The following is a 14,811-nucleotide window of genomic DNA, read 5'->3' as shown; positions in this document are numbered from 1 at the left end:
AGCACCGCTCCCTCAAGATTCTGAGCCTGCCTGGCAAGGTTGGTCCTGCAAAGCCTCCTGATGGGAGAGCATACTACACAAGGAAATTCTCAAAGCTGCTAATGAAAACCTTGACGACCTTGTACCTAGCCGGTGGGGATTCCGATGTGGTGCCCCCACCCAGGCAGTAGCAGTGCTGGCAACACTAGCTGCAGTAACCCATGGGGAGAGTCACACTCGGACATTCAGAGAGGGGGCATATCATATTATTGTGGCCCTGGTGGCACAAAATCAAAGGTCTGACTGCACGGAGATGCTTGGGAATATGGTCACTACGGGGGACCATGTGTGGGTTTCAGGGGAAGGGGGTATATCTGACCTCCATCATCTAGGATGTGACAATGGTTAATCAAATCTCCCCATTTCTGCCCATTTTTTTGCGCCGTTTTGCAGGCCTTCTCATGACGCTGCAACTGTATATGCATTCATAAATCAAGACCTTTCTTGAGTTGGGCTCTGGGATGATGCAGCTGTTGAGAATCTGAGTCTGTGGTTGTTGTGGGGGAAAGGTGTTGAGAGTGTATGTGGAAGAGGTTCCTTTGTTCTCCTGTGAATGTCTCTCTCTATACTGCATGGCCATGAGGAGAGAGACTCCTCTAGGAATTTATTACCTGCGATAAAACAGCCTGGGTGTAGGGGGAAGAGAGGTGGTGAGAGAGCAAGAGAGGGGGATGGTGCTCGCTGTACCCAAAGAGGGCTATGTCATGACAAGGTGTATCCCACAACTGTTGCGAGGGAGTAAAAGACGTTAGGGACAATATAGGATGATTCACAATAATTGTTTACTAATATAATAATTGCTTGCCATAATGTGATTTTGGTAATGGCGAGACTGGTGTGAGGTCAAAATCCTTTGCATAAATTGCCTACATTACTACAAATATTAATAGCTAATTATATATAATACAAATCGAGGTGAGGGCAATGGAAATGTATTTGGCGGTTGATCTGCTTCTGTTCTGTGGGTGGCATTGTGTGTTCTTTTCGAAGAATGGGTCCCGGTCTCTCCGGGGCTATGGGATCCGGGGGGTTGGGGGTGGTCTGCCGGGCATTGGGATGACAACCCAACTCGGGATGAGGAGGGCTTTTAGCAGGTGGAATAGTGGGGACCTATTTGGAGGTTTACTTAGTAGCAATGCAAATATCATGGTACAGCTATACAGACACTCAATCATCATATTACTTTTTAATGGTACGTTTACAAACCATATATTTTGAAAAATAGAATTGAAACCTTTGTCTCATTATGGTAAGTTGTGAGATAAGTATAGCCAGTTGTAATTGTAATGTCTTAGCAGATAATAAGAAAAGACGACCAGTATTTACCTGGCTAAAAGAGAAGGTATATAATATCTGTTGTTTACAGGAAACTCATTCAACAATTTTAGATGAAGTTTTGTGGAAAAAGGACTGGGGGAAAAAATATATTTCTCCCATGGGCAAAGAAATTCAAAAGGGGTGATGATATTAATTAAGAGTAATTTAAATCCAAATGTGCAAATTGTCCGAACAGATCATCAAGGTAGATGGATTATTTTAAATATGTTATTGGACAATAAACAGATATGGCTTATTAACCTATACGGTCCAAATAATGATGATCCAAGCTTCTTTGAAAGTATATATAAGAATTTACCAACTCTACAAGCAACACTAGACATTATTATGGTGGGGGATTTCAATACGGTTTTAAATACCTCTATGGACCGTAAAGTTAATCACACTACAAACTATCATCCTCAGGCACTTAAAGAAATCATGAATGCCATGGATATATTGGAATTTGTGGATATATGGAGGCTTAAATACCCTGACCTAGTGAAATATACATGGCGGAGGCTTAATCAAGCTAGTCATCTTGATTACTTTATGTCATTCTCTCTGGCACCAAAAGTGTTGATAGGGGACAGAATGCGGTCAGATCATCACACAATTGGCATATATATTACTCTTACAGAATTTCCACGTGCGCGAGGATATTGGAAATTTAATCAAAGCCTACTGGATGATAACTTGTTTATAACTAGGACAGAATAATTTATAACTGACTTTTTCCGACATAACATAGGTACAGCAGATCCCCTTATTGTATGGGACACTTTTAAATGTGCCTTTAGAGGCCATGGAATTCAGTATTCATCTATGAAACAAAAGTAATTTAGATCAAGAGTCCATATTAACAAAGGAAAAACAAAAAGAAATGGAGGAACTTATTCAAGAAAGATCCAGTGTAATATATTATAAAAAATAAAGCAAACTGGATGGAATATGGGGAAAATGCACCAAATTCTTTTTCAATCTTCAACATTCTTCAATAGAAATGCTACCCCAAAACATGTATTAAAACTTGTTACAAATGGAGTAACGCATGATTCACCAAATTATATTTTGAAAGAGGAAGTAAAGTACTTTGAGGAATATGTTTTCGTTTCAGTCTCCTCCATCTCCACTAACCGAAGCTAATTGTATGGATTTTTTTCGTATTAATAATGTAAAATTAACATCTGTACAGAAAGTCTCATGTGAAGGACAAATTACAGAGGAACTTCTTGATGCAATTAAAGCCTTTAAGGCAGGGAAAACTCCAGGGCTGGAAGTATATCAAACTTTTTTTGATATACTCAGGACCATTATTAGCATGTTTTAATTACTCCTATATAAACAGTAGATTATCGGACACGCAACAAGGTCTGATTTTCATTATTACTGAAACAGGATCCAAGTGGTGTGTATATATAAATATCCAGTCCATTTAAAAAATTGGAGGCCTCTTACACTTCAGTGTTGTTATGCAAATATTCTAGCTAAATGCTTTGCGCATAGAATTAAAAAGGTATTGTCAGATATTATTCATCCTAATCACAGGTTTTTTACATGGGCGATACATTGGAGATAATATAAGATAATATAAGTACTGGAAACAATAGAATACTATGAAATATCGGAAACCATGCCTGGTTTTCATCACTGATTTTGAAAAGGCTTTTGATAAAGTACGACTGGAGTTTATATATAAATGCCTAGAATATTTAAATTTTGTAGAATCTCTTATAAAATGGGTTAGTCATGTATAGTAACTCTAGGTGTAAAATAGTAAATAATGGCTACATCTCAAAGTTTTAAACTGTCTAGAAGAGTAAAACAAGGTTGTCCACTATCGGCATTGCTTATGGTTTTGCTTACACCTGCTTTTTAAATTATATGAACAAAAAAATATAATATTTTATTTGGAATGGCAAGCCAAACAAAATTAAAAGGGCCTACTTATATAACGAATATGAATTTGGAGGGCAGAAATGATTAAATATTAAAGCATTAGACCTCTCACTAAAGACATCAGTCATACAAAAAGTATACTTAAATCTGACATGGTTCTCTAGTAAATTAGTAAGAATGTCTCACCCCATGTTCAACAATGACCTTTTTCCCTTTATTCAGATTACAACTGCTCACTTTCGGTTATTTGAAAATGAAAATTTTAAACAAGCCTTAGAAAGTTGGTTGAAATTTCAGTTTAATCCACCTGAAAAGACAGAAAAAATAATAAAACAAATATTGTGGTTAAACTCAAAAATACAAAAAGTGTTTTTTGATAAAAAATTTAAATAATGTATAATTTTTGTAAATTATATCATAAATAGGACTGGTGGAGTTATGTCACACATGCAGCTAACACAGACATATGGAAATGTCTGCTCTACCCAAAATGTGAGGTTATCTTTCATTCATTCATGAATAAAATCATCAGCCATATTTTTGGAGACGTTGAGTTTAGATTCTACATCAGACCACATTTCTCTGGGGCGTGGACAATGGTCCGAGGTATGTCGATTGAACATTGTTTGAGGAAATACACTATTTTTAATGACCCCCAAAAACCATCCATGTTGACACCAATGGAGACAAAAGCTAAAATTGTTTGCATTCAGGACAACTTCGCATTCTTAGGTGTAATTCCTGAATAATACTTTAAAGATTTTGGGTTAGCGGACGAACAGGGTGGCTATTGTAAAGCTACTTGTTTGAGTAGTTGGTTAACGGTAGAGCTTACAATTGTCTTACCTTGTGAGTAGTTTATAAGATACGTGGTCAAATTTGCTCACATAACTGCATTGTTGTTTATGCCACTGTTTTCACACGCATTGTATTGCTAACTACTGTGCTACATCTTTAGTCCCTTCCTAAAGCAAAGGGGACTGGTAGCTACACTAGGTATTCCTGGAAGTTTTTCTAACAGGCCAACTATCAACCATGGCTGTAATTTATTGTGAAGTAGCACTAATGGCCCATTCCTACTGACAGAGCCAGTGTAACTGAGTCAGGTTCATAGGCCTCCTTGCTCGCACATGCTTTTTCAGTTCTGCCCACACAAGAAAAATTGGTACCTCCGCACTGATAAGTGCTGCCACAGAAACTCTGGGAGCATTCATTACAACTGCAGAAGCATTCATTAGTGTGTGGGTATCTGTCTTTCTTTCATTTGTGTACTTTTTCTACCCTGCAAGTCACTGAATGTGTGTACACTACTTTAAAACGAGTTACAATGCAATATAAGAGCAACGACTAGCATATTTGTGTGTATTTTTTTACTTTGCTACAAACATTTACATCATCCTACCATTTTCTAACATACAAGTGGTAATGTCATAATAATGTCAAAAGATAATGACAGAAAAAACAATATCTGACTAGAGACGTGAAGAAAGATCCATTTCAGACTAGAGACGTGAAGAAAGATCCATTTCAGACTAGAGACGTGAAGTATGATCATTTGCTTGAAGTGTTTTTTTTTTCTTCTCCGTTTGAAAATGAAACAGAGATATATTTGTGTTAGTATAAGGTGTTTCTCAGTGAATTGAAATGTCTGTAAAATACCTATCTTAAATACAGATTTAAATACGAGCGCTATAGACTCAATTGTTAACTGTAAACTGTGTATTATCAGTTCTCGATTTCCACTTATATGCTAGTTAAATAATATTTATTGTGTTAGCTAGCTATTGTAGGTTTTTTTGTGTGTGATGACAATAAGATTGGTCCTTTAGAGAGAGAAATGTATCTGCAGTAAAAACTGAGCACCTCTTTGCATATTATGTGAAAAGCCTTATGAAACCAGGCTGTACATATATTTTTTTCGTAGATACTAGATTATGCCTTTTTAGTGAGAGGGTGACACTCTCCGGGTGGAACAACCGACCAACTCTTTTTAGAGCACTGTTATTGCCATTTACCAGTTGTAAATCCTACCTGTACTGTGTTTTATTGCTGTAAAGGTATTATTTAGAAATTGGATAACAGAAAAAAAGACTACCTTTTTTAGAATCTTTGTTTTTGTGTCTTTGTGTTTGAAACAGCTGAGGTGTATTTTCATAATTATATGTTGGCCTTTTCTTGAATTGGTGAAGCATAAATCTTATCAGGTGCTGGTAGTACTGCTGAAACACCAATTTCAAGTTATTTGTTGAGTCATATCATTTCTGACTTATTTTTTGGTCCAAAAATGCAATGATACCTGATAAGGAAAGCTTGTGTCCTCAATGTAAATCCTCTGATTATTAAAGATCACTTCTCAAATTGGCGTGTGCTCCTTCAATAGCAATAACTACTTTATCTATAGCAACTTTCATACAAAATGTTGTAGCCCAACCCCAACGTGTTTCATCTTCAAGCATGTAGTACATATTTTGTTCTTTACATTAGGAATAGTGCCCTATTCGCTCAGATTGCCACTAGCCCTGATATGTGATTGATAAACTGTCAATGTTGACATTGCTTAGGGCATGGCCAGGACTGTCAAAGGATCCCCTTAAAATAACCAAACAAGGTAGGAGGGGGTTAATAGTTCAGGATGTCATATCCATCTGTGTGACTAATGGCCCATGGAAGTGTTCCCATACCTGCTGGATCAGGCACTGTTACGTCAAACTGTAAACCCAAGTCAGTTGTGCACTGTTGATGACTTCTTTCATTTCATTTCCCTTCATCTTTATAGAAACTATGCTTTCATTTATTGGCCTTATGGTTAAAAAAACTAGAGCCCAATCAATATGTTTGTTTGGTTCCGATACAGATTTTTTGGGGAGGGAGACAAAACCATTTTTTTACTGCAGGGAAATAAAAAGTGACATTTTTCTACACTGAATTCTCATAAATTGCCATCCAAAGAGCAATTATCTAATAGCTATGCTTCAGATAATGATTTCTTACATTGTGAGAATAATGACACGTGATGAGAATGACCAAGTGTTCACATAAGAGATTCCCTTTTGTCATCCTATTTATAGAATATCGGTTACCGGGTGATAGTGATATATCGGTACAATATAATATCGGTGAACCAATATATCGGTCGGGCTCTACAAAATACCTAATTCTTTGGTTATTCTCACTTCTTGTAACATATGAATGTATTTAAATCAATCGTATTCCTGACAGTTGAAATTGATACTCTTGTGAAATAGTTATTGTTTTGTCTGTGTTGCAAATAGACTAGCCGAGATTGGATTTCTAGAGTTGTGTGGTGGTGAGAAATGGCATTTTTTTTTAACCTAATGTTTCACGTGCCCACATGAACATTTCCAAACTAACAGGACTGAAGGAGAGGCCGGTTTCTGTGTTGCTGAGGGAAGCCAAGGAGGAATCTGCTGTGAAAGAACCAGGTAAGACCACTCCTTCTTGAGTGATTGTTTTTCAGGAATTTCGTGCAAGGACCAAATTTAGTGTCCATTCATATTGCATAAAGGAAGGTATTATCTTACTTACACAAACATACTCATCTTACCCCAAAAACACAGATGCATAATGTGATTTGTTCCATCTTGCCTTACCACGAGACAATGAGGATGTGATACTACATTGAAAAAATTACCGTGATGTCAAAGATGCCTGTGTACATATCCTCACCAGATTTTTATTTTTTTCGAGGACAGGTTAGAGTGGGTGTAACTCAAACTCAACTGAAGCCCTCTGGGCTTATTTGTTAACAGAACATGTATTTGTCCTGTCCTACAGCTACAGTACCAGTCAAAAGTTTGGACACACCTACTCATTGAAGGGGTTTCCTTGATTTGTACTATTTTCAACATTGTAGAATAATAATAAAGACATCAAAATGATGAAATAACACATATGGAATCATGTAGTAACCAAAAAAGTGATAAACATTTTTTTATTTTTTATTGATTCTTCAAAGTAGCCACCCTTTGTCAGCTTTGTACACTCTTGGCATTCTCTCAACCAGCTTCACCTGGAATTATTTTCCAACAGTCTTTAAGAAGTTCCCACATGTGAAGCACTTGTTGGCTGCTTTTCATTCACTCTGCAGTCCAACTCATCCCAAACCATCTCAATTGGGTTGAGGTCGGGTGATTGTGGAGGCCAAGTCATCTGATGCAGCACTCCATCACTCTCCTTGGTCAAATAGCCCTTACACAGCCTGGAGGTGTGTTGGGTCATTGTCCTGTTGAAAAGCAAATGATAGTACCACTAACCGCAAACCAGATGGGATGGAGCATCGCTGCAAAATGCTGTGGTAGCCATGCTGGTTAAGTGTGCCTTGAATTCTAAATAAATCACAGACCTTGTCACCAGCAAAGCACACCCACACCATCACACCTCCTCCATGCTTCATGGTGGGAACTACACGGGGAGATCATCCATTCACCTACTCTGCATCTCACAAAAACATGGCGGTTGGAACCAAAAATCTCAAATTTGGACTCATCAGACCAAATTACAGATTTCCACTGGTCTAATGTCCATTGGTCGTGTTTCTTGGCATTTCTTATTGGTGTACTTTAGTAATGGTTTCTTTGCAGCAATTCGACCATGAATGCCTGATTTCATGCAGTCTCTGAACAGTTGTTGAGATGTGTCTGTTACTTGAACTCAGTGAAGAATTTATTTGGACTGCAATTTCTGAGGGTGGTAACTCGAATGAACTTATCCTCTGCAGCAGTGGTAACTCTGGATCTTCCTTTTCTGTGGTGGTCCTCATGAGAGCGAGTTTCATTATAGCGCTTGATGGTTTTTGCGACTGCACTTTCAAAGTTCAAGAAAGGTTTCTGGATTGACTGACCATGTCTTAAAGTAATGATGGACTGTCATGTCTCGCTATTGTTATTTTACTGCTGCTCTTTAATTACGTGTTACTTTTATTTCTTATTCTTATCTGTATTTTTTTTAAACTGTATTGTTGGTTAGGGGCTTGTAAGTAAGCATTTCACTGTAAGGTCTACACCTGTTGTATTCGACGCATGTGACTAACAAAATTTGATTTGATTATTTGAGCTGTTCTTGCCATAATATGGACTTGGTCTTTTACCAAATAGGGCTATCTTTTGTATACCACCCCCACCTTGTCACAACACAACTGATTGGCTCAAATGAATTAAGAAGGAAAGAAATTCCACAAATTAACTTTTTAATAAGGAACACCTGTTAATTGAAATGTATTGCAGGTGACTACCTCATGAAGCTGTCGAGAGAATGCCAAGGGTGTGCAAAGCTGTCATCAAGGCAAAGGGTGGCTACTTTGAAGAATCTCAAAAATAAAATATATTTTGATTTCTTTAACACTTTTTTGGTTACTACATGATTCCATGTGTATTATTTCATAATTTTGATGCCTTCACTATTATTCTACAATTTTTCGTTACCCAGATAAACATCTGAAAACACCACCTAGTATAGTTGTGTTGGAAATCCTCATTCAATGTGATGGGCAGAGTTTGCACTGTAGGACCCGTGGAATGACCCACAACCAGGACACATTCTCTAGCATGACGTTGGTGTTTGGTCAGCGACTGTCACAATAGGAAGATATTTGAATGAAAAAACGTATGCATGAACTCCGGCCAGCAGAACCCCATACAGCTACAATGACAAATTATGAAGGAGTTGTGCTACACTGCCTGGACATGCAGTACTGTCAACCAGTCTAAAAATGAATGACAAAAATGAATGTAAGCTGTGGTTTGTATCTCAAAGAGAGGGTAAAACTCCCACTTACGACAGATGCGTTTTGACAAACATGTCTTCATAAGGATATAGTCCCTGCCCTAAACGAATGTCCTTGGATTGTAAAATTCAACTTTTGAGCCGAGCCCATTGTTAAGGAAGTAGTCCAGACAACAGAGAGGACTGAGGAAGAAGAGCAGCATCCACCGACCCCATCACAGGAGCTGCAGGCCCCTGAAGGGGAGAGTCTGAATGCTGAGGGAGCTCTAGTCAAATCGGAAGCTACCTCTGAGGAATTTTTTGAGGGGAAACTGGAGGTTAAGGCAGGCTCATTTGAGGCTCTCTCTGAGGCTGCTGTCCAGGTAGAGGAAGGTGAATACCCCTCTTGATAAAACATTCTGTCCCAATCCCACCAGGGTACGAATGTAAACATCATTATCACCTGCTACAAACTGTCATCATGGTTTATATCAACTGCTGCTCCATTTCCTCCATGTGTAGCTAAGCATAGTCCCATCAACATGTCAGTCTGTTGGCATACAGTTTGTGGGGAGATATGTGTTTCAGTGGGGAGATATGTGTACTGTGACTCTTCAGACAAATACATTCCATTCACTCTGTTGCTGTGCTTCATTGCAGAATAATGGAATCACAGAATATAATTGGTTTCTGTCCATTTGCAATAGCAATACATGTCCTGTCTGTTCCTTCCAGATGCTGTCCCCACTCCTCCTGATGATGATGGTAAGATGGTATATTTTCTCTTTCCGTCTTAACCATCAGACTGTAACATTCACCAGCCTATCCACTGACCTTTTTTAATGTCGTTACTCATAACAGTTGATGGATCTCAGAACACGGATGTGGAATCTGAAATCCAAGGTTTGTGTGACTCAGACTAATAGTGAATGATAGAGGTAGTCGAGAGCTTGTAGTGCTCTTCTCTCCACTCACCTCAGTCATGTAGCATCGTTGGTCCCGGCCACACAGAGACGGATCAAATGCCTGAAGAAGACATTACACATCCGTTGATCAATAAAAAATTATACTAATTTCAACTTTGGCTGTCTTTTATCTCTGCAAGCCCTCAAAGATTGAACCCATAGAAGAACCATTGGCCCGATCCGTTTTGGATGGATACTAAATCTCTTTGCGGTCGGCACCAGCCTCTTATCCATTCTTTCGTGTAACTCGTTCTTATCATCCTGATTTGGAATTCAATAAAAAGCTGCTATTCAGATTCAGAGATCTTATCATAACGTTTATTGATTTTTTTGTATTGAGATTGCTCTGCCGCACATGTTATGATAATACCTTTGGAAAGATGCGGGAATTGCTAGGCTCCGTTCATTTAATACCATACCTTTTAAACCCACTGTGATGGCTCATCCTTCTGAAAGGGCTGGAGAGGTCAAAGCAATGGCAGGACCAGTAACCTGCTTGGCCCAGTGCTCCCTCTCCTATTCCCATAGAAAATGTTTTTTAACTAGGCCCTGGATGTTGCTTTGGGGGCCTTGAGAACCACCCGAAAAGGTAGCAGGAGCATTTCTGGAAACTGCACAAACTGATACGATCCGCCTGGGAAAAGTAATAATGGGGAAGCACTGGATTGGCCCACTACCTGCCAATAATGTAGCTGTCAATACTGTAGCTGTCAATGGCCACAACAGCAATAGGCTAAGCACATAACTGCAAACCGGCTTAGTTTGAAATACCATCAAGCTCAGTTTAACCCTAGTTAAAAAGCTTCTGCTGTACAGTATGGTGTGACTGCTTTCCAAGTTTCAGTATTTATTCTCTCTTCCTCAAGCTTCATGTCAATGTCATTTCAGCTGCTGTCCCTCTCCCCCTGATATCAGATGGTTTTATCCCAGGTATGTTTTACATCTTCTCTTAATGAAATGTGACAACAATTATAAATCACATGCTATGTTATAGCAATGGCTAGCACAACATGTTATAATAAATCACAAAATGGGCTCTTATACATACTCGTAATGTAACCGAGTGGCGCAGCGGTCTAAGTCACTGCATCTCAGTGCAAGAGGCAGTTCCTGGTTCGAATCCAGGCTGTATCACATCCGGCCGAGATTTGCAGACTCGTAGGGCGGCGCACAATTGGCCCAGCGTCATCTGGGTTCGGCTGGGGTAGGCCGTCATTGTAAATAAGAATTTATTATTAACGGACTTGCCTAGTTATATAAAGGTTCAATAAATATATATTTATATACTCATTAGAGATGTGCATCTCTCCCGTTTTAAGATTATTAGATACAGTACCAGTCAAAAGTTTGGACTGCTCATTCAAGGGTTTTTCTTTATTTTTACTATTTTCTACATTGTAGAATAATAGTAAAGACATCAAAACGATGAAATAACACATATGGAATCATGTAGTAACCAAAAAAGTGTTAAACAAATCAAAATATATTTGAGATTCAAATTAGGTCATCGGATGCAGCACTCTCCTTGGTCAAATAGCCCTTACACAGCCTGGAGGTATATTTTGGGTCATTGTCCTGATGAAAAATAAATTATTGTCCCACTAAGCGCAAAGCAGATGGGATGGCGTATCGCTGCAGAATGCTGTGGTAGCCATGCTGGTTAAGTGTGCCTTGAATTCAAAATAAATCGTGATGGTGTCACCAGCAAAGCACCATCATACCACCTCCTCCATGCTTCACGGTGGGAACCACACATGCGGAGATCATCCAGTCACCTACTCTGCGTCACACAAAGACACGGCAGTTAGAATCAAAAATATCACATTTGGACTCATCAGACCAAAGAATCGATTTCCACCGGTCTAATGTCCATTGCTTGTATTTCTTGACTCACACACAGTCTTCTCTGAACAGTTGATGTTGAGATGTGTCTGTTACTTAAACTCTGTGGAGCATTTATTTGGGCTGTGTTTTCTGAGGCTGTTAACTCTCTAATGAACTTATCCTCTCCAGCAGAGGTAACTCTGGGTCTTCCTTTCCTGTGGCAGTCCTCATGAGAGCCAGTTTCATCATAGAGCTTGATGGTTTTTGCACCTGCACTTGAAGAAACTTTCAAAGTTCTTGACATTTTCCGTATTGACTGACCTTCATGTCTTAAAGTAATGATGGACTGTTGTTTCTCTTTGCTTATTTGAGCTGTTCTTGCCATAATATGGACTTGGTCTTTTACCAAATAGGGCCATCTTCTGTATACCACCCCTACCTTGTCACAATACAACTGATTGGCTGAAATGCATTAAGAAGGAAAGAAATTCAACAAATGAACTTTTAATAAGGCACACATGTTAATTGAAATGACTACCTCATGAAGCTGGTTGAGAGAATGCCAAGAGTGTGGAAAGCTGTCATCGAGGCAAAGGGTGTTGACTTTTGGAATCATGTAGTAACCAAAAAAAAAGTGTTAAACAAATCAAAATATATTTTATATTTGAGATTCTTCAAAGTCGACACCCTTTGCCTCAATGACAGCTTTCCACACTCTTGGCATTCTCTCAACCAGCTTGAAGAACTCACATATAAAATATATTTTGAGTTTAACACTTTTTTTTTGGTTACATGTTTCCAAATGTGTTATTTAATCATTTTGATGTCTTCACTATTATTCTACAATGTAGAAAAAATAAAAACACTGCAATGAGTAGGTGTGTCCAAACTTCTGTCTGGTACTGTATATATTTATGATAATGTTTTGCTCAGAACTTGGGGAGGCCAAAGAAAACCACGGGCCGCCAGTTGTGGAACCCTGGCCTAGGGCTGTTCAGCATGCAAAATGACATGTAGATCAATGACACTCAACACAGTTACGTGCTCAGTTCCACACTGACGGAGAGGACGCATCAGTTGTCACAAAAGATGACGCATTTTCAGAAGGTAGAAAGAAAGTAATATAAGCAAAACATTTTAGTAACGTTTGAGTCGATTTTCTGACCGCTACATTTGGATCGATTTGGGGTCAATGGACCGATACGATTGCATCTTAAACATTTTGAATCCAGAGTCGTTACATCCCTACTACTTATCGTACCGGTACCCTTCTAAGCTGCTCTGTGTTTTAGCATGATAGTTAACGTTTTTAAATGTTCTGTCCTGTCTCTCCTTAGATGATAGTAGAGATGAAGCATCACATCCTTATGGTTAGTATGTCTTCAGTTTTGTTTTACCATGTGTCTTTAACTCATTCATACTTACATGAGTCCGTTTTGCATTTATTCTTTTAGAGGATGAAAACGATGCCATTGACATGAAAGGAGGTGAGATTCAGAATGTTTTGATTATTCATTGGCCAAATAGACTCTTCTACTCTCCTTCCTTGCCTTCTCCTTGGTTAACTGGTCTTAACTGTAACCTTGCACTGAATACTAAGCAGATATTTTGGCACTAAATCAATTGTGGATGTATATTTTCAGAATTGGTTGAGAAGGCACAGCCACAGCAGACAGTAGGTAAGCTACAGTACTGATTCTACATTTAAACGTTTCAATATGACCATTGGTGATAGTGTGTTTATTAGACGTTGTCAATGGTCTGTCTACTTAGTGTATTTATGACGTGTTTATTTGCTTGTCTTGCAGAAGAGTCAAAGCAATACAACGACCAACCAGGCTCCCTGAAGACAAAGGAAACAGGTGTGTTGCTGATGCATGCATGCACACACACACACACACCAATGGAATATCTTAGATAAGTCCCCAATCTTACATATGGCACTGAAATCTAATCTTTAGTACAACTGCGATACAATGCAGAGGCTGAATCAGTCCCAGAACCGGAGGCTGACGTGGAATCTGTTCTGGAACCGGAGGCTGATGTGGAACCAGAGGTGGAATCTGTTCCAGAACTGGAAGCTGAGTTTGTCCCAGAACTGAAAGGTTAGGAGTATAACACGTGTTATACCATAGTCTCAAACCATTGCTTTTTAAAGGAACATTCTCACTTAGAGCTCCTGTGAATAGTGTTGATTTCTTACTGTACGTGCAGTGTACCTGCTCACCTGTACGTGTGGATTGTAGCTGAGGAGCCAGTGGTGGTAGAGGACAAAACACCATAGGGAGATTCAGAACGTCGGCACACCAACAACACACACGTTCACGCTTTATTCTCAGTAAACATTTGTGCCGGATGTTTTGTTGGGGTAGTTCCCATAGCTGCTGCAGCACCCCCTGAATGAAAAACTAATTCAAGAAATTGTCACTTGTTGACATTAATGAGTTGGCTGTAAGATGTTCAATAGACGTGTATCACTACATGACTAGGTATCAAAGTCACTCAGTTCCTCTTAAATAAGCCTTGACTGATAAACCGGCCCATCAGCATCCTCTTGTGGTCATTAACTGCAAGGACAATGTTGTGGTGTGAGGAACCCTACCTAGACAGCAGTAGGGGAAAAACCCACTGGTCTGAAGGTGAAGTGTGGAGTGCACTTTAAAAAGCCCCCCAGATCCCTGGCCTATGGCCTGTATCCAATAGGCCTAGTAAATTGTGACATAATCACCTTACATCACTGCTGAGAAATGTAAGCTCAGGTCACAACTTAAAATGAATTCTTCAGTTTATTCCTGGTTGCGTGCCATTTTATCAGTCCTTCATCAGGCCTGTCAGTTTTATTGAGATCTGTGAGATTTGTACAAATGCAGTCCATATACGTCATGAAAAAACAGACCTCTACAATGTCAAGTGTCTATTATTGCAGAGTGTTTGTAAACCCTGGATTGTAAATGCTATGTATTGGTCAGTGAGAGAATTGTCCCTCCACAGAACAAGCAGTCCTTAAGAATGGAATTCTACAGTATTTCTATTAAATGTTTCAAGG

General features: G+C 39.0%; 1 protein-coding gene across 7 annotated transcripts in view; it reads left to right on the top strand.

Moving 5' to 3' along the window:
• Positions 1-14,811, top strand: part of LOC120027869 (aspartyl/asparaginyl beta-hydroxylase-like) — a 45,424-nt gene that overhangs the window by 22,771 nt on the left and 7,842 nt on the right. For 2 of the 7 annotated variants that reach the window (XM_038972956.1, XM_038972952.1), the window contains 9 exons: positions 6,630-6,698; positions 9,712-9,741; positions 9,838-9,879; positions 10,830-10,871; positions 13,103-13,135; positions 13,220-13,252; positions 13,409-13,444; positions 13,574-13,627; positions 13,727-13,870. In XM_038972956.1, the coding sequence (XP_038828884.1) occupies positions 6,630-6,698; positions 9,712-9,741; positions 9,838-9,879; positions 10,830-10,871; positions 13,103-13,135; positions 13,220-13,252; positions 13,409-13,444; positions 13,574-13,627; positions 13,727-13,870 (483 nt within the window). The remainder of the gene's footprint in view (positions 1-6,629; positions 6,699-9,711; positions 9,742-9,837; positions 9,880-10,829; positions 10,872-13,102; positions 13,136-13,219; positions 13,253-13,408; positions 13,445-13,573; positions 13,628-13,726; positions 13,871-14,811) is intronic. The other 5 variants (XM_038972953.1, XM_038972954.1, XM_038972955.1 and 2 more) reach the window with 5 other exon arrangements.

This window comes from Salvelinus namaycush, chromosome 33, assembly GCF_016432855.1.
Source record: "Salvelinus namaycush isolate Seneca chromosome 33, SaNama_1.0, whole genome shotgun sequence".
NCBI classification, from domain to species: Eukaryota; Metazoa; Chordata; class Actinopteri; order Salmoniformes; family Salmonidae; genus Salvelinus; species Salvelinus namaycush.
This window is presented reverse-complemented; position numbering and strand designations above follow the sequence as displayed.